A 21013-nucleotide genomic window follows, 5' to 3' on the forward strand; every position below is an offset into this window, starting at 1 on the left:
CCTCCCAAAGTGCTGGGATTACAGGCTTGAGCCACTGCGCCCGGCCTAATGTGTATCTTTTAAGATAACTCAGCCTGAAAGCCATCTGACTTTCAGTGAGAATGAGGGGTACACTAGGGGAGAAAATAGGCATCAAAGTTTGGAGAGGTCTGTGCTGCCTATAGATTTTCTTCTAATTATGTTCACCCAGAAATACATACTTTAAAAAAAATTATGCTCACTATTCTTTTAACACAGAAGTTTCTACTGGTTGGTTTTGCTAGTTACAATTCTTTAGTTAAGCTCTGTAAAATTATTCCCCCACTTTGATTAAAGGGATAGAACACACGCAGTTAGTACATAAACCCTCATGGTACATTTGTCCTGAGTTTTACTGAAATATCTTTTAGTCTGTATTTTTAGTAGAGATGGGGTTTTACCATGTTGGCAAGGCTGGCCTGGAACTCCTGACCTCAGGTCATTCACCTGCCTTGGCCTCCCAATGTGCTGGGATTACAGGCATGAGCCACCATGCCCGGCCTTGTCTGTGATACAAAATTTTGTGTCAAAGAATTCTAATTTTGACACTATTACTTTCTAGAAGGTACCAAACATACTGATAAAATAAGCATTTATTGAGTATGTACTATATTTAGGACACCATACTGGGTGCTCCTGGAAATGTAAAACACAATGATTTGGTCCCTAACCTCAATTGTTTGCATGCTATTAAGAGGACAAGATGGACATTTGTGAAGTTTCAAGACAAATTGAAACTGTAATCTGCAAAGCAACATAATTGTGGCAGCATTAATTGAACAGGCTTTCTTTTAGCCCTGTGATGTTTAGTCCTCATTCTCATGGTTTGATTATGAAAGAGTCCAAGATGCTGGATGTTAGTCACAGATTGATCGAGTCCTGTGGTTCCGGCAGCTTGTCAACCCTGGTTCCTATACATTTGGATAATGTTAATAAATTCATTATTCAGGGGAGCTTGCAGTGTAGAGAACCAGATTAAGCACAAGTCAGATACACAAAATACAATGAATTATACCAAGTAACCAAGAAAACTAACTTATAAAAGTTCCTGGCATAGTGTAGTCAAAATGACTTGGCCTATGATTAAGGACATTGGGTTTTTGCTTTGTCTTGGTCCCTAACAGACTATGGGACATAGGGCAATCCTTAACTTTCTCTGAGCCTGCACTGTCATCTTGCAATGGGTATCCTAATTATGTGAGCCTCATGGGATTATTATGAATATTAAATACAATTTTATGAATGAATATACTTTATAAACTATAAAGCAGCTTACAAATGTTAGAGGATATTTTAATTTCACTTGTTGCATAAAATCCCAGAGTCATTTTTCTTCCTCCTGCTGTCTCTAATTATTATATAATAACATTTTTTCACTTATTCTTTTTCTGCTTGTGTTTTGAGGTTCTCCCTCACAATACACTGCAATCAAAATAAAGATTATTTGCATCACCACATGTGTCCCCTCCTATCATTCCTGACCACTTCACGGACAGTCACTGTTAGGATTTCTATCGCTGTAGCTTAGTTCAGGCATTTACATTTATTTATTATTTAGAGTGGGATCTTGCTCTGTTGCCCAGGCTGGAGTGCTGTGACACAATCATAGCTCACTGTAGCCTCAAACTCCTGGGCTCAAGTGATTCTCCTGCCTCACCCTTGGAGTAACTAGGACTACAAGTGTGTGCCACCATGCCTGGCTAATTTGTAAAATTTTTGTCTCAGTGATAGGATCTCACTGTGTTGCCCAGGCTGGTCTCAAACTCCTGGCCTTAAGCAATCCTCCCAAAGTGCTGGGATTACAGGCGGGAGTAACCACACCCAGCCAGACATCTGCATTTTAACATTAGCCAGGCATGGTGACACAAGCCTGTAATCCCAGCTATTCTGGAGGCTGAGGCAGGAGAATCGCTTGAGCCCGGGAGGCGGAGGTTGCAGTAAGCTGAGATCATGCCATTGTACTCCAGCCTGGGCGGCAAAAGCAAAACTCTGTCTCAAAAAAAAAAAAAAAAAAAAAAAGTAGAAGAAGAAGTAACAGATGCCAATATTATGTTATTCCTGTTAGGTAAGGAGGGTCCCTGGTGTAATCCCAAATTTGCTTGCTTTTTAATTTACTATATTATTTACTTTTTAAACATTTATTTTTATGAATATCCTCTAGCATGTTGGAAGGCACTTGTTTTATATACTCTTGGTCCTTAGGCCCTTTCTTCACCCCAAATGAGTATGTTAACAGACTGTGACACAGTGTGACACCTCTTCTTATGCTGTATTGTCCACAATGATACATTTCTCGTGACCGCCAAGCCCTCATTCTTGCATGGGAAGAGTCCCTACTGCAGTAATGTTAGCCACTTGCTGAGCTCCCAAGTCAGAAGGGGGGTGGTGGTTCCAGATGTGGTGAGAGGCTTGGTGACGGTGAAAGGATATCCGAAGGATCCTGCCAGTGCCATTGGAACGTTTAAGAGAGACCTACTTTGAATGGTCCATAGAGTACAGTGAGTTTGGCAACAAGCCAATTCCTTCAAACTAGTGTCTTCATTTATTTGAAGTCACTTGGCATGCAGCCTTATGTGGTCAAGGACCTAAGCCACACTTTTGGGAGGAGCTGAGGGAAGGGTCTGGCCTCCTGGGAGTTGCCAGTATTGCACCCTCCCTCTAGGCCCCCTGGTTAGCCAACCAGAGCTTCTGTTCCCTTGCTGGTACAGGCTGCTTGTGGCTACCTGAGTTGGGTTTCCCCAGGGTCCCTTTGGGACAAAGGGTTGTGCTGTTAACAGGTCTATCACCACAGTTTTCTGATGCTGTACAGGATGCAGTGTTTAAAGTCAGGCTGAACACATAGGCTGCTTCACAGTCCCTATCCTTTTTTTCAGGAGGAAAGGGAGAGCCAAGTCCCACAGTGACGGGCATGTTAATCAGTGGGTTGCCCGGCTCACAGCCTTTTCTGACCATCTGTTCTCCTAGCACTTGCTGATAAGATGGGGCATTGGGACATGGCCCTGCCCTCATCCCAGCTGATGGCTTCCGAGAGGTCACCTGACCTGAGGCGGGTCCCTCAGATTCTCTCTTCTATGAATTTGAAATTAATATTCAAGGCTGCTCATCAGTCTCTGTTGGATGTTTGAATCGGGAATGCCCTAGTGGGAGGCCTTTGTACAGAGAGAGCCAGTGTGCATAGATAGAGAAGAACGCAGCTGATGTGCAAGAGAGGTACATCCCAGAGCCCTGGCTTCTAGAAGGGTAGCTCCTCTGACTTCCTGTCCCAGGAAGTGCCAGTGGCTTGTGCTTCCCACAAGATGCCCGTGGCCCTCAGGAAGCCCCTTGCTCAAGGTGGCTTGTATCATCTCTTGCTAGTAGCCACATGATCTGTGGTTAAGATACTTTACGTCTGAACAATGGGAGGCAAAATGAGTTGAGAGAACGGTTTAGTAAAAATAATATCAATTGATGTAAGAGGTCAGAATATAGCCATTGTGCCTGCTGGTCCATCCTACCAGCAAGCCAGTGCAGTCCTTGGTCACAGTCACTCACAGTGTATGCCAGGGCTTCAGACAGTCCTTGGCTGTGAGTGAAGACATATGGTAAGAGCCAGTGGCTTTCCTTTGCCCAGGAAAGCATGTCCTTGGCCATAACTTGTGTGGAGCACAGGTGGGACTCAACCATTCTGGCCCCTTCATTGCTGCTTTAAAGAATTCTTTAAAAGAGGGTATGGTCCCCGGGCCAGTCACTTTCAGCTGACACTGTCAGAGGGGAAGGATTTCTGCTTCTTGCTGAGAAGCCTTAGCTTTCTAAAATAAGTTGTTTTGGTGACTCTTGGGGAAGGAAGAGGCTTACATCACTGGACTTTGAGTTGAGGGACCTGATTACCAGGTTATACTTTTCTGGACTTCTCATTTGTCTAAGACCACAACAGTCATATTTGTTTCTAAGCACAATGTAGAAGGAATGCAACAGCCTTTGATGCTGGTTCCAAACTTGACTATTGCATCTCTCTAGCCTTTTTTACATGTCAGGCTCCCTGCCCAACCTCTCCCATCTCATGCCCTCTTAGCAACCTCAGAAACCAAAGAAAAATGTTGTCATGTCCTTGATGAGAACTATTTGCAATCAAAGCACTCTTTCTGGTCATATTTCATTATCAGAAATGTGATTTTATATATACACACACACAGTTAATAACAATCCCCATGAGGGACTCATCTCTTTTCAGGGAGCAGATGACTGGGGATTCAGATAAGGTGTTCCCAAAGTCTTAGAATACAAGGTAAAAATGTCAGTCATAAGAGGTATGTGGAAAATCTTAAGCATATTCAGAAAAGGATGAAATGATTATTGTCTTTGAGTGTCAGGAAAGGCCTGTTGGTGGAAAGGACATCTTCGTTGTGCTTTGAAAAGCAGGTAGGACCTGGCAGGGCAGCGATGGGGCAGGAGGGCTGAGCAGGTAGAGCCCCGCATGTATCCTGCAGGAGCAAGCTTGATGGTTGTGCTGCCTCAGGGTCCAAAGTGGAGTTGTATTTGCCCCCATAGCAATGTAAGGAGCTATGTAATTTTCTATAGGAATAGATCTCTGGTGCAATATGCCATTACTAATAGCACCTTATTAGACACTTCCTCTTTTTAGTTCCAATACACGTCAGGTTTTTGACAGAATCCTTGTCTATATGTGAAAAGTATGAAGGTTGCACCTATAGCTTTTGTAAATTTATCTTTAACCAGCTTCACTGATTCTTAAAGTCATCCAGGATTTCTGACTCTAAGCGATGTAGAGTGTATTTGCTTATGGAAAATAGAAGAATTAAAATAATAAGGCAAATACTCCTTCCAGTGCCATATCCTCTTTTAAAGAACACAGCTCGTTTTCATTGCAGCCCCATTACACTGAAGAGGCTTTTCTCTTGCTCTTAATGTGACAAAATTATATGACCTATCGCTTCCTTTGAAGATCAAAGGAAATGAAACTCCAAATCTGGGAAAATGGTTTCCCCAGTTCCTGTGCTGTTAAAGCTCCTATTCATCCGTGTATGAAAATCCAGGGAGATAATTGGCTAGCAAAGGCTAGCCAATTGGCTAGCACAAGGCTTCTGGGACAATAGTCAGAATGAGAACAGGTTTTGAAAAACAGTGCAACTTAGCCCTTCCTGCTGGATTTCCAGCCATAGGACTTCTGTCCCATGGTTGCATCCAGAGCCTCTATGGGGCTGCCCAGAAAGCTGTTTACCTTCTGTTATAAGGTAACCCTCCCAAGGCAACCCACGCCATTTTGGGCAGTGCCTATTATTAGAAAGTTCTTCCTTGTAATGAGCCAAAAATCTGTTTCCCTATAACTTTCCCTAATACTGGCTTAAATATAGATTTTTGAGGACTGGCCTAGAAACAAGCCACCATGTATAACACGGTTTCTCAACAAAAATACCTTTTGAGTTTCAAACAAGTAATGTATGAATAACCCGGAACACAGCCCAGTTCATAAAATGGAGCATGCCCAATAAGGGGCACGGGAGGGTCCAGCCCAGGAAAGGAGAATGGCAAAGGCCAGCGCCCCCAGGGTCAGTTTGTAGAGTCCATTTCTTCCCACTCTGCCTTTACCCATGTTTCCTGGCTATTGACAATTAGAAAGTGCCCAAGAAACCTCGCTGTGGAAATTGGTTCAGGGTACTGGTTTCCTCATAGCTCACTTATAGGAAGCCCTTAGGCAGTATAAAGAAGACCAGGCTTCTCTTTAGCGCTCACCTACCTAGAGGAGAGGGTCAGTGACTGGGTAATATTGGATAGAGGAACTCAGCCCTTGGCCTTGACTGCTGTTACTTACACTGCCGCAAGAGGCAGAGTATCCTAATGACCAGGAAAACTGCCTTCGAGTTGGACAGAAATTGGACTCTGGGCTATACCACTTATTCGCCTTGTGACTTTGAGCAAGTTGCTGAAAGTCAACAACCGAAAGCCTCAGGTTTTCATCTGCGAAGCAGAGATTAAGAATAAATGTGATGAAGCGTACAAGGAGCACGGTACTGCTCAATAAATGTCATTTATCACACACATACACGGTTAACTGTGTTTCCAGACTGTGCCCTTCGTTCGTGAACAACCAATCAAATCCCCCTCCCAGGCTGTGGGGTGAGCAGATATGATGCAGCTGCCTTATCTGGTGACTCAGCCCATCGCTTTTGGTTAGAGCTACTTTGAAAGGCAATTCCACAGTTTCAGAGTGGGTTCTCCTCATGTATGTTGCACCTGTGGCCTCTTGTTTCTCTTCTCAAGGCCCAAACCAGAGTACTTAAGTTTCTTAAACTTTCATTTTACAATGTGCTTGGTGGAAAACCAATACTCAAGACACTACAGTTTTCCATATGTTTGTCAAGCTTTATTGGTTCTTCAGATCAGTCCTCCCACAGGTTTGTTCCTGGTGCTTATGATACTGAACATTTCTGGTTCACCTCGACATATACATGAAGATCTTTATTTCCCATACTGGCTTTTAAAGTATCAAACTATAGCTTGGAGTGGAACATGCTTTCATTTCTATAGATTTACCTGCTGGAAGGAGGGAAATAATGGATAGCCTTTTAAAATAAATGAATTATTGGCCATGCCTATAGATCTTATTTATTTTTAATTATGGCAGCCAAATTCTCAGGGTTGATTCAAGGACAAATCAGTGCCAGGATGGATGACGCTGGCTTATGAACTCTTCTTGTGGAAGAGTTAGGAGTAAGGAGTTGAAGAGAAAGAACCTTCTACAGACAGGCTAAAGAGGACATTAAAAGAAAGCAGTGGTGGAGGGTCAGGGCTTTGAGTAACTGTTCTGCCATTTAGTGGCAATGACCTTGGGCATGTTTCATAGGGTTATTAAGAGGATTCAGCCAGATAAAGCATTAAAGCACTTAGCATAGTGCAGGGCACATAGATAGTAAGCACCTCAGTTGTACATTTTTTAAGAGAGAGGGAAATCTTACATAAATGCTGTTCATTATCTTGCCTGCTAACCATCAGCTACAGACCTTATAGAGTTATAGGATATTAGAGCTTCAAATTACTTTTCTATTAGTGGTGATGGATTAGAAGGAACCATTCCCATGCTTTCTCATTTAGTCCCCCTTGTGGCCAAATGCAGACATTTATGAAGCAATGTGCTGGATTAGAAGCAATTGGCCAAAGAACAGGTTTTTATCTGAGTGCAACTGCCAGGGCCTTACAGTAAGTGGTCAGGCGCACCATTTAGCCTCCTTGATGCAGTGCTGGTGACAATAGACTTTATGCCTCCAAAGCTCATACTTACTTACCTGCCTGCGGTCTTGTATTTGGTCAGTTAGCAAATATTTACTGAGCCCCTCCTATGAGCAGGCATTCGTCTTGGCCCTAGGGATACACCCATGAAGAGGACAAAAATCCTGCCCTCACAGAACTTAACATTCATTTTGGGAGATGAAGTGAGTAAGGTAAATAGTGTACAAAGGTGATAGGTGCAATGGCGAAAAATAAAGCAGGAGCCCTGTGGGGGAGTGGAATTCTGGTTTCAAATAGGGTCATCAGGGAAGGGCTCATGGAGGAGCAGAGACTTGAAGAAATGAGAGATCTTGGAATTCCAGGCAGAAGGAAGAGCAAGTATGAAATCTCTGAGACAAGGGCATGCCAAGAGTGTTGAGGGTGAGCACAGAGCCCTGTGAGGCTGCAGCAGAGTGAATCAGTGAGGGCTGCAGGTCAAGTAGGGCCTGCAGGCCAGTATAAGAACGTTGACTTTCTCTCCGAGAGATGAAATGTTGTGGGAGGATTTTGAGCAAAGTCATGATATTATTGGACTTAGGTTTCAGCAGGATCACCTCAACTGCTGTGTTGAATAGAGAATGGGGACAAGGGTGGATGCAAGGGGAGGTGGAGGCTTGGCCTAGTGGTAGAAGTGGTGAAGTGTCCTCTTTGTGTTTTTCTGAAATGTCCGATTTTTGGGGGGACAAAAACATATTACTATTACCTTAAAGTTATTTTTTTCATAGTGCTCTGTCAACATTAGACATCTGAATTTTCCCTGTACATTGCATTTAGTAGCAGTACCACATACATATGCAGTATGGACATATGAGTGTTGAAAGGAAAGCGAATTAAGTCACTAATACCAGTTTTTAATTTTTTTTTCCCTAAATCACCCCAGGAGAAAGTTAGGATCATTGAAAGGAGAATCCTACCTTACTGTTTATATGAGAATCTTGCTCTTGAACACTGCATACATGCTTGCTTTTCCAGGCTTTTCCACATTTAATAGTAGGTCCTCTTCTAACATTATGTTTTATTGGCTCCAGTTTCACCTGAAAGGAGGCATGAATTCTTCAAACCACCCCACCCCATCACAGCCCATCGATGCGTAGCCACATAAAGCGTGGGAATTCAGTGACTTTTTTTTGCCATCTGAGTTCTAGCTTCTTCCTGTGTATAAAGTATTTATTAGGACTATGGTTTTGGTTTCAGTATTTTGAAGATGATAATCCTATGCATAAATTATGCAAAGAAGATTCTCCCTTTCGAAAATAATGGAACTCCAGGAAAGCCAAATATGTTCAACATAATTATGAGAAAGGAGTGTGCTGCTGTCAGATTGGCATTTATGGAAGAATTGTTACCATTCGTTTTTCCAGATTCATTCCCATCCAAAATTCACGAGGACACAGTCACTAAAAGGGAGCTGAATTTGAAGAAGAGCTTGTCACTAAGATTCATTCTGTATTTATTGAGCTCCTACTATATGCTCCAGAGGTACATTGTACTATAGGCACAATGACTGGCTTTCAAATTGAAGGCTGAGAATCACTGTCAGACAAGCAGTGATTCTGTTTAGATGGATATTAAGACAGAATGTTTGAACAGCATGTTGTCTTGGAAAATCAGGTACGAGGTATGGCTGAGGCTTTGGTGGATATAAAGGAGGAAAGGATTTATGCCTTCCCCACATGACTCTTAAAATCCTGATGTATTAATACAATTAATACAGGGCAGAAAAATGTGTAGTCAGTAGAAACATTCTGTCAACACACATTAATATGTTGCTCCTGTTTATAAGCTTATTCTGACATGCTCTTTTTTAAAACTATCTTATTACTGTGGAATTCGATCCATCTTTTCACAGCGCTGGTTATCTGAGGAATGGAAGCAAGGGAAGGGGTTTCTTGCCATAACTCTTACTTCAGTGGTGGTCGGCTATCTGCTAATGGCGCTAAGACTGTTAGTGCTCCTGGCACTCACATGGCCTCAGTGTATATTCAACTGTGCCAAAAGATAAAGGAGGTGGGGCATAGAGGGAATCCCCCAAACATTAAGCTTCTGTCACTTTAGCCACTACAGCTGGTGCTGATTTCTAAGTACATAAATCTCCTGGTAAGTGGCTTTGCTGGCCCCAATTCCTAATAGGCATTTACCTATATGATGTCTATTTATATATCTGGGCCATCATGAAACCAGAGGTATGAGCTACATGCATATAGTCTTAACCTCTGGTTTGCTTGCTTCTTCCTTTCATATGCTCTTGAACTCTCAAAGTTGAAATAAGACCTTCACTATTAGTATAGATCAAAAACCTAAGTCCTGTTTTAAACATTTGATAGGAGAACTCAACAATGCTTATAAAGAAAAAGTAACGCCAAGGGGCTCAGAATGAGCTACCCTTAACATTCTTCTCTGATGTAATAGAATGTTTCTCAACGTACAGATATGTGTGCAGTCAAATTCTTTCTTTTCTTTTTGCTTCTGGGCCTTTTTTGGGGAATTTAGTTTTTAAGGGAGAAGAAACCTAAAGTCCATAACCTTTTAGGGTGATATAAAAGAAATGAGAAACCAATTCAATAGAGGTGCCCATTCTTTCTCTTTTCCCAGTGCGATATACAGAGTACCTAATAACATGTTCAGGAATTTTCTGTGACTGTATTTGTTGAATAATGGAATTAAGTATAAGGTAGAGCTGTGTGGGCCTCATTTGAAGGAGTTTAGTTATTCAAGTAGTAAAAGGCTCTCTTAACAAGGTGACATTTATTATTATTTTAGCAGCTGTATGGCCCTGATTTTCTGTGACAGGCCAATTTCAAAGATCTCTACTGTGTTCAGATTCTGTTTTTAATTCTGAAAATACTGTCACCATATGGGTCAATTTTTACCACTTCATGGGCCTATAGGACGTTAGAGAATATTCAGTCTCTAGCCAGCCGCCTCCTTGAGCCACCCTCTAGCTAAACTCCCCAGGGTGAATACAGAGCCCAGCAGGTGCAGCACCTTGGTGAATGCTGTTGACCAGTCTTTGGCATCCAAGCTAACAGTTGAATTTGATATTTGCCCCTCTGAGGACCACTGGTAATTCAAAGAAACAAAGAACTCTAGCACTGGAAGGGCCCTGGGGCTAGTCCTGCCACTTTGTAAAGGATGAACGAAGACACAGAAATGCAACATGACTGGTGTAAGCTGGTGGTTGCAACTTAGAGAAGGAAGTATTGTTTGCTGGACTTACAGCATGCCTGGAGCCATTTCCTATGAAATGATTAGTTGTTTCACTACACATATGAAGAGACTGTAATAGACCCACAGCCAAAGCTAGAATTTCTGACTTTTCATAGTGCTGTTCAAAGCCTTTTTCATATTTTCAAAAGCATCTGTGATTTGTTAGACCTTGTTAGACAATCTGCATTTTAGACTCTGGCTATCTGATCCCTGATAAAATCCAAATAGAAGCTAGAGATTGTGACAAATCACTCTGGCTTCATGACCTAGCTCCTGAAACTTGAAGTCTATGAATTGAGTCTAGGATGTAATAATATTAAAATACAAAATGTGATCTCAGTGGGCTGTACTGGTGCATAAATAAAAAGAGTGCCCTGTCTGGTCATTAGTATACACGGGGTCAATGAATTGTGCTGGTGTTTTGTTTCCCATAAGTGTTTTTTTTTTTTTTTTTTTTTTTTTTTTAATAAGGTCTTGCTCTGTCACCCAGGCTGGAGTGTGGTGGTACAATCTTAGCACACTGCAGCCTCGACCTACTGGGCTCAGGTGATCCTCCCATCTCAGCCTCCCAAGTAGCTGGGACTACAGGCATGTGCTGCCACACCTGGCTAATTTTTGTATTTTTTTTTTGTAGAGATGGGGGTCTCACTATGTTGCCCAGGCTGGTCTTGAACTCCTGGCCTCAAACAATCCTCCCACCTTGGCCTCCCGAAGTGCTGGGATTATAGGCACAAGCCACTGTGCCTGGCCTTGTTTCCAATAAACCTTTAAAGGAGAAAAAGTTTCTTTCTTCCATGTCCTACTTCTCGTATTGGCAACCACCTTCATAGACTTGTCCACTCTGTTTTGTGTCTCCGTGTTGTCCCCTGTCTTCCAGCATTGTCCTCTCATGTTCTAGTGGCAGTCTTCCTCAAGCCTTAGTCCTTGACCTTCCCACCATCTTTTGCTTCTGTTTCCTAAGATTCATTGTTCTCTCTTAGCTGTCACTTCTGGCCTCAGCCCTCACCTGCAGCTCTGACTTACTCATGAATTCAAGCCCCACATTCACAACTGCCTTCTGAACATGTTGCCTATGTGACTTTTGGTCACCCTAAACCCAATAGAAAACAGAGCCTGGACCAGATGGTCTCTGGATTTCCTATTGGTTCTCAGATTCCATTTTAACAAGTCAGCACTTAAGATTATCTCACTCCTCTCCCCCTTCTTTACTTCCCTGTCTCTTTTTAATGATACCACCAACCTCTCAGCTATGTAACATGTGTGATCTTCCACATACACACACACCCACAGACGTACACATGTATACATGTACACAAGAGACAAAAATGATGGAGTAAAAAGGTTGAATTGGCCAAAATACTTGCCTAGAGAGAGTTCAAAGCACATGTCTTGATAACAGTGGGATCTTCTTATAAAAAGTAAAGCTTTTGTTATGCTAGTGAGCTTATAAATTTTTGAGTTGTCTGTGTAAAACTACAAACGCGTGTCCTGCTGGGCATTCTTCCAACCCTTTCTTATCCAGGAGCCTCTCGCCACCTTGGAAAGCTGACAGAACAGTGGGCTTCAGGTCCAGAAATGAGCTAACTTTCCTACCCCTGCTGCTGGTGGTTTATCAGGTACAGGGAGAATCTTAGAAACTCTCTTTTGTTTGCCTAAAGGCACAGCTATAAATATATTTCAGTGTGACTGAGTGTGTCAAGTTTGAAGTTCTGATTTGTTATATCAGAATGTTAGAGCTGGGAGGGAAGCACTGGCAATCAGGTTTCTCCACCTCCTGATTTTACTGAAGAGTGAACTGAGGCCCAGAAACATCAGGTGATCTGCCCAAAGTCACACAGCTTATTAATGACAAAACTACAACATTTTTAATTCTAATTTTTTTTTTTTTTGAGATGGGGGTCTTTCTATGTTGCCCAGGCTGGCCTCAAACTCCTGGGCTCAAGTGATCCTCCTGTCTCAGACTCCTGAGCAGCTGGGATTACAGGTGTGAGCCACCACACTCAGCTAACATTCTTTTTTTTCTCTCTTCTCTCTTTTCTCTTTTCTTTTCTTTTCTTTTCTTTCTTGACACAGTAAAGCTCTGTCACCCAGGCTGGAGTACAGTGGCGTGATCTTGGCTCACTGCAACCTCTGCCCTGCGGGTTCAAGCGATTCTCCCACCTCAGCCTCCCAAATAGCTGGGATTACAGGCGCATACCACCACACCCGGCTAATTTTTGTATTTTTAGTAGAGGTGGGGTTTCACCATGTTGGCCAGGCTGGTCTCAAACTTCTGGCCTGAAGTGATCCACCCAACTCCACCTCTGCCTTCCAAAGTGCTAGGATTACAGGCATGAGCCACCACACCTGGCCCCAGCTAACATCCTTTTAAATTTATTGAGTCCCTTTCTGCCACTCATCTGGAATGGGTTCTCCAGCCCAGTGAAGAATCCCAATAGATTATGGTTCTTAGTCTATTTTAAAAACACTAAGTATACATACAATTTGTAATAAAATCTTCAGTTGTAAATATAATGGATGCATACTGTTACTTCTTAAAATAAGACGATAACATTATAGAAGCTGCTGGTTGGTTTCTTTGCTTTTCTGGTTACTTTCTCCACCTCTACCTAATCAGGTCCCAACATTGTGCAAAGACTTCTCCTCCTCTTTGTCCCCTTGGCACACACACTCACCTAAGAATCAGCTAAAAGAATAGGTTGTCAGGTACTTCTCCTCTTAAAACCTAACATCTGAGGACTGTGGATTTTAATTATTGATGATGTGTACGGAATTTCAGTGTCATGCATTTTCTTCTGAGTTACAGAATTCTCTGGAGGATATTTCACAATACCTCTGTGTGTAGTTGCTATGAAGGAATTAACCTGTAAACCTCTGGGATGATTGAATTGTGGGCCAACTAAAATGCAATCCAGCTAAGACTGCTGCCTACGCTCTCACCTGTGTGTTTCTTTTTGTTGGTTTTTAGATGCAGTGCTTTCTATTCCATATGGCTCCTTAGTAGGCAGTCTCTTTTTTGATAGCTTGTACCTCTGTGATTCAATTTTTGTTGTTTTGTTTTCTTTAATTGAATGATATAGTAAATATGAACTTGTGTCATCATTAGAATAATGTGTATATATTCACATAGAAGGTGGGGCTTATGAACCTTGTATTAAGGATTTAGTGAGAGGAAATAAGGACTTTGCCCACTCAGACTTGGCACAGCAGCTGCACCAGTTTCATCGTAAGGTCTGTGGTCTGCATGCACAAAGCAGAGTGGGCTCAAGTAAAATGCCTCTGGACAGGTGAGCAAGATGGAAGTCCTCTATTTCTGGCACTTCTCTGAAGATCAGGATGCTACAAGATCCACAGAGAGACTTATCAGCATTAGCCAGGATGACCTGGCAAGAACAAGGGGAATTGTTTATGTTGGCTACTTGCTCCCCTAATAGCCATTTTAGGATGAAAATAAACCGTAGTAAGTCTGTTTCAGAGCATTTTGGATACCCCTTGGCATATTGCCAAACCTATCTGTAAGTTTTCTTTGAGTATAATTTTAAAGTAATCATCACACAGAAGCCTTTTCAGTTCTGATCTAACTTTTCTGATGCCATGATTATAGCTTTATTCTGTCTCATCACCAAGCCTAAATTAATAGTAGCTAGTGGTACTTTGCTACCCATACATTTTGAGCTGTGTTGTAAGCACACAGAAAATGAGATGCTGGGAATAAGCAAGAAAGGGAGAGCCTCAGCCTGGTTACTGCTGATGGATTGCTGGGCCTACCGTCCTGGCTTGTGGTTGATTTGGGAGCATATAAGGTGGTGCTGGTCCTTCACCAGGCCAGTCGTGTAGTTTATCTATGGTCTCCTATCTCTTTCCTCACTGAACCACAGCATTGGCTGCTTGCTGATCAATTCTTCTGAGAAAGAAGTAAAACCTCCATGAGAAAGGTAATATATGCTGATGATTGATTTAGGGATTTGAGGTCTGTGAGGAGCTCAGACACACAATTGCTTTGGTGAACTCTGAACTTACTCATTGCACCTCACAGCAGGAGAGAGATGTTTTTTAAAAAAAAAAGTCCCTTGCTTTTCAGTTCAAAAGTCATGTTTGAGACATGACTTTCCTGTGGGTGCTTGCAAAAGCACATGTGTGGAGTGAATGTGTGTTGACAGGAGCCAAGAAAAAATTTATACATATGATAGTGGCTTTTGTCCACACACACACACCCCCACCCCATGGAATACTACTAAGCCATAAAAAGGAATGAAGTAATGGCATTCGCAGCAACCTGGATGGAATTGGAGACCATTATTCTAAGTGAAGTAACTCAGAAATGGAAAACCAAACATCGTATGTTCTCACTCATAAGTGGGAGCTAATCTGTGAGAATGCAAAAAGCATAGGAATGATACAATGCACTTTGGGGACTGGGGAGAAAGGGTGGGAGCAGGATGAGTGATAAAAGACTGCACATTGGGTACAGTGTACACTGCTCAGGTGATGGGTGCACCAAAATCTCAGAAATCACCACTAAAGAATTTATTCATGTAACCAAACACCACTTGTTCCCCAAAAACCTATTGAAATTAAAGTCTTTTTCTGAAAATGTAAGATTTGTGTAATTTACATTTTATGACCATTTTAACAAACTGGTGTAGGTTTTGCACTTACGTGAGGAGAGGCTTCATATACAAAGCAATGATTGCATTAGGATACATTATGTTATGAAAGGAGAAAAGGCATTAAAATGATCTTGATACTGTTTGCCTTAAAATCAGGATTTGTGTTAACTTTGACATACTGCATGTAAGATTTGTTCTGGTAGTAACTGAACTTCATGAAATCACTGGTCACAGAAATATAAGTTATCAGACTGTCTTACTTGATTAGCAGTATACATTTTCATTAAAGCAATCACATTCCAATAAGGACCAGCAATAGCAGTTCACAGAATGCAGCAGCTCAGTTTATATTTGAGGCGTTACTGTATCTTTGGGAGCAATACCATGAAGTCGCAAGTTTCTGAATGAGGCATATATTCAGCCTAAACAACAACTAGCTTAACTGAATTTTTGCTTTTGTTCAATACATTTACATTGTGATGTTTACAGCTTAGGCTGATAATACTACAGTGGAAAGTATGGGGGAAATTTCTCTTTGGTCCCATTTTAAATCACCTCGCAGTATTTACTGAATGTAGAAGTTGTGTAAGTATTTGGTATCTGATAAGCTCTGTTGTATAAAATATAGGTTCTAAGACCCAGAGAAATAAAAAAATGTAATTTTTTCCCCAATGGAATAGTAAGCATTTACTCTGTGCCAGGCACTGTGCTAGGCATTAGTAAAAGATGGCACAGGCACTGTCCTTCTCTACATAGTGTCCATTGCATTTTTACCCCTAATGACTTGACAGTTGGTTCTTAAAATTTGATTTTAGCAGGTAAAAAGGATTTTATGTTTCCGTGTAGGGGAGTATGGCAGAAGAGGCTGCTCAAGGAAAGTACTTTTTTAAACAACCACCGGGTGTCAGCAGAGGACTTAGAACTCTTGGCAACATCTGTGTTCTTGGTTTTCTTGGATTTCTTAATTCGCTAGGCCATCTCCGTTGGAATTTTTCAAAGGCAATCAACCTCCACGGGGCCACTTTCTCCCAAATATTAATGTCAAACACTTTCACCGCAACACTGCATCATGACTGTTTATCTTTGCCTAATAAAAGTAGCATTAGTTCCTCAATCTTTTCCTGATTTAAAACCTTTAATTCTGTCTTCATGGTGAGGGTTCTACAAAGTAGACAGGCTGCCGGGGCGGGGAAGTGTCACCAAACTCTAGTTGTTTTTATTGACCTCTCCCCCCATACAGGTAGAGCTCACCCTTACCTTATGCAGTGAAAGATACATGGACTATTCTTGGTCCTGCCCCCCAAAAATAATCTGATAATGGAGCTTGATGGTTCCAAATTACAGGAAGTGTTTTCAGAGTATAAAGGAGAGAGGTCTAAGCATCTTCACTGGCCCAGACATTTGGTTCATGGTATAGCATATATTTGGTGGTGGTCATAGACATTAGGAGCCATGTCTTGATTGACAAGGGAAACCTTGGCAAGGTGGGTATTGATTTGTATCATGCCAATTCTCTCCAGTTTTCTCACCTTGACTCCTCACTTGAGTGAGCAAAGTAGACAGGGATCCAAGGCATTTGGTATGAGACATCAGGCTCTAGGGTGGGGTCAAACTGGAGATGGTCTTTCTTTGACACCCAAGTTTCTTTCAAGCTTCATGCGGTATCAGAAGTGGTAGCAGTTACAAGGCTGTCAGTTTGAGTTGCTAAGCTATTGGTGACCTGAAAGACCAGCTTGGGAGATGGTTAGAGACATAAAGCAACCCCAGTGGCTTTAGCAGCTAAAGCTGCCAGGGCGTGTGGCCTGCAGGGGGTGGAGAGTTAGGCATAGCATGCAGCCTGGAATCTATCCCATAAAGTAAAGGCCTGACTGATGCAGGGTTCTAGTTTAGACATGCTATAGGGATTTCTTTTGGACTGATCAGTGGGATTTGGCAAATCGCATTACAGCTAATTCCAGGAACTATGCAGATTCTTCTGTTGTTTTATATTGAATAAAATATTAAGACAGCACATCAATAGGGATTCAAAAATATTTGGAATATTTTGTTTTTGTGGAAATTTCTGCAATAATAGTCAAAGGGAATCACTGTGTTCCTGAAAACGTTGTGCAGAATGTCCATAAAATACACTGTGTATACACATTCCATCAAAGAGGGCAGCTGTCATTCTTCCTGGGGTTATACCCAGCTTGGTGTCAGGCAGCAGCTGGGGGAAGGCTCTCAGACCTGTCGTATGATGTGCTTTGTAAACCACTTTTTAAAAAAGAAGTTCTTTATTGTTGGTTTGACTTCTACTTAACACAATAATTGCATATGGGATTATGTAAGGGGCACGTTTATTGGGGAAAAGAAAAAAACCAAAGTGTCTTTATGATGATTTTAGTTAACACTCTCCGACATTTCTCGTTGCTCAGGAAATCCTACAGCATGTACCATCTTATTCATGGAAACTTGAGTCTTCAGATCGGGCCACATTGCTCTGTGCTGATTGTCACCTCTCTTGGCAATAGCTTCACACTCTCCTATCCCTCTTTCAGATCACTGGGGTGATCCTGCTGGCTGTTGGAGTCTGGGGCAAACTTACTCTGGGCACCTATATCTCCCTTATTGCCGAGAACTCCACAAATGCTCCCTATGTACTCATCGGAACTGGCACCACTATTGTTGTCTTTGGCCTGTTTGGATGCTTTGCTACATGTCGTGGTAGCCCATGGATGCTGAAACTGGTGAGTATGTCACAACATAATACTGCTTTCTCAACTGTATTTTTGTAAAAATACAAATTACATGGAGGTGAAATGGTTCGTCTTGAGGTCACAGACACGACCTTAACAATTTCAGTCCAGACTCTTTCCTAACCCAGCCTTTAATCCCCTAGAGGTAAAAACAGCCCCAAACACAGCCTGGCACGCTAAATCTAGTCCCAGTCCCTCCAGGTAGATGATGACAAAGCAGTGGCCAGTGATTGCAGTAGTCCATTTGTATCCTCATGACAAGATGCCCTGTTTCAGTCTTTTTTTTTTTTTGAGATGGAGTCTCTCTCTGTTGCTCAGTCTGGAGTGTAGTGGCGCGATCTCTGCTCACTGCAAGCTCCGCCCCCTGGGTTCATGCCATTCTCCTGTCTCAGCATCCTGAGTAGCTGGGACTACAGACACCCACCACCATGCCTGGCTGATTTTTTTTGTATTTTTAGTAGAGACAGGGTTTCACCACGTTAGCCAGGATGGTCTCGATCTCCTGACCTCAAGATCCACCCGCCTCAGCCTCCCAAAGTGCTGGGATTACAGGCGTGAGCCACCACACCCGGCCTCACCCTGTTTCAGTTTTGGACTATGTCTTAGAAGTCTCCTTAAGCATGTGATATGTAGCTTTGGTGGGCAAGGTAGCATCCTGAACATAAGCAGACTTTTACTTCCAAGTTCCTATTGGAGAAATACTTTCTACCTCCTTGAGCCTGGCCGTGCACGGATGCATGTGTGTGGTCTTCTCTGAACCTGCACTCCCTATGTCAGTGCTATAAGAGTTGACCTAAGTCAGAGCCTGCCACCCAGAGGACTTATGCAGTGTCAAGTGTTGGCTACCAGGACCAGTGCAGGGTGCATACTCTTATGGGACAGATAAAGCAGTGATGCTTCCCAGATGATAAAGGCAGACTATTAAAAGGCTATTACTGTGATTTTTAACTTTTAGGTACACCAGTTGCCTAATTCTCTACTCACTGTTCATGTTCTTTATTGACGGGGATTAATGGTAAAGGATTTTATGGATAAAAATTAGCAAAGACCTCTCCTCAAAATAAAATTTTGTTTAAAATTATTTCAGGCATCTTACTCCATGAAGGGAGAAGCAAAGATTCCATCAGGGCCATGTTGCCTGTCCCTGTGTAGCCCTAGGTTGTAGTAACATTTAATACCATCTAGTGATATATGTGGGTGTGAGAGTGTTTCATTCCAAAGGAACCATCTTCCCAACTGGCACCGGGCAGTCAGTGCTGTGTTGTCAACTTCGTAGAAGTGGTGCTTGACTTTGCCACTTTCTATCCTGCAGACCAAACAGGAGGCTGGTGCCTCAGCCATCATTGATTCTTCAGGTTGGTGGGCAAGCCATAATGAGGCCCATCCTGAGGCACTTTTGCTGCTGTCACCTGGCACTCTATTCTAACACCCTGAGTCTACCTTCTAGTACTTCTCATAAACACTAGAGTTTCTTTTGGTCTAGTGCCGTGGTCCTCAACTCCAGACATGTGATTAAATCACCTCGGAAGCCATTTGCAAAAACCTTTGCCGGCATCCCACCGCTAGCTGGTTGAAGTAGACTCCTCAGTGGTGGTGAGGCCCTGGCATCTTATTTTCTAAAAAGCTCTCCAGAGGATTCTATCGTGTAACCAGTATCGAGAACCTTTTGTTTAGCACAATGAGTAGCAAGGGGAGAATTAACTTCAAAAGCATAGAAAAGAACAAATTCTAAAAAACCATCCATTCAAACAAGAAGGGAAGTGATGTGGTGTTGAGACCTGACTGATTCCAACTAACTGGTTTAAGTCTTAATGGCAAGGATGTAACCTCCTTGGACCTTTGTCTCCAATTATGACAAAATAGAATTGGACTAAATCACCAAAGTTTCTCCTGGCCCAAATACTATGACTAGAGAGGGGTGGGAGAGGGGATATTTTTGTGTTCTAATTCTAAATTTGCTTGTGGGGCAAAGGTATCCCATAGGTGAATATAATGTCATAAATTAGGATATGTGTATAAACAATGGGATAGTTAGTTCTGGCCTCTTCTGGAGGTGGCTTCACACCACACTACCATTTTCTTCTCCTAACACAAGTTCACTAGCAGGTGAGCATTTGGGGAAGTAGAGAAGCTTTTTGGTTTGGGGCTTAATTTGGGTCTCTACAAATATCTTTTAGATCAAATTTTAGATTCTACCTATATGTAACATCAGGCAGTTATTAGTCTTTTCTGTCCCTGACTTATTTCACTTAATCCTCTAGATTCGTTCATGTTGTTGCAAGTGACAGGATTTCATTCTTGTTTAGGGCCAAATAGTATTCCATTGTGTATAGACACGTTGTGTCCAGTGTGTATGGACACTTAGGTTGGCTATTGTCAATAGTGCTGCAATATACATGGGGGCGCGGCTATCTCCTCAACATACTAATTTCATTTCCTTTGGTTATATATCCCGCAGTAGGATTGCTGGATCATATGGTAGTTCTACTTTTAGTTTTTTGAGGAACCTCTACTCTGTTATCCATAGTGGGTTGTGCTAATTTGCATTCTAGTCAGCAGTGTATAAGAGTTCCCCCTTTTCCACATCCTCATCAGCATTTATTAATTTTTTGTCTAGAGATAGGGGAGGAGGGAGGAGCAGAGGTTAGTCAATGGGTGCAAAGTCACAGCTAGATAGGAGGAATTATCTGGTGTTTGATTGCATAGTAGGGTGACTGTAGTTGATGTATTATATATTTAGCAATAGCTAGATGAGAGAATTTAGAATGTTCCCACCACAAAGAAATATTTTAGGTAATGGATATGCTAACTACTCTGATTTGATCATTACACAGAGTATGCATGAATCAAAACATCATACTATACCCAATAAATATGTACAATTGTTATATGTCAGTTAAAAACAAAAACATTTAAAAATATGATTTAGTTCCTTTTATGTGATAGAGGCTGTACTGGGTGTGTATGACATTTTTTTTTTTCTCCTCACTACCACCATGCAGTGTAAGTTGTATTTTCGTGTTATGTGATAGGAACTCGGGGGTTTAGATAACCCATCCAAGTTCACACAGCTAATGTATGGAAGGCTGGGCTTTGAACCCTTGTATGTTTCCTTTCAAAGCCAGGACTATTTCAACTCCAACGTTTACATTTGGGAAAAAGCTCTAACCCCTACCGACC

General features: G+C 42.1%; 1 protein-coding gene across 3 annotated transcripts in view; it reads left to right on the forward strand.

Annotated features, from left to right (window-relative positions):
* Positions 1–21013, forward strand: part of TSPAN7 (tetraspanin 7) — a 124531-nt gene that overhangs the window by 84005 nt on the left and 19513 nt on the right. For all 3 annotated transcript variants that reach the window (XM_011980159.1, XM_011980161.1, XM_011980160.1), the window contains one exon: positions 17636–17824. In XM_011980159.1, the coding sequence (XP_011835549.1) occupies positions 17636–17824 (189 nt within the window). The remainder of the gene's footprint in view (positions 1–17635; positions 17825–21013) is intronic.

The sequence above is a fragment of the Mandrillus leucophaeus genome, unplaced genomic scaffold (assembly GCF_000951045.1).
Source record: "Mandrillus leucophaeus isolate KB7577 unplaced genomic scaffold, Mleu.le_1.0 Scaffold209, whole genome shotgun sequence".
Taxonomy (NCBI): domain Eukaryota; kingdom Metazoa; phylum Chordata; class Mammalia; order Primates; family Cercopithecidae; genus Mandrillus; species Mandrillus leucophaeus.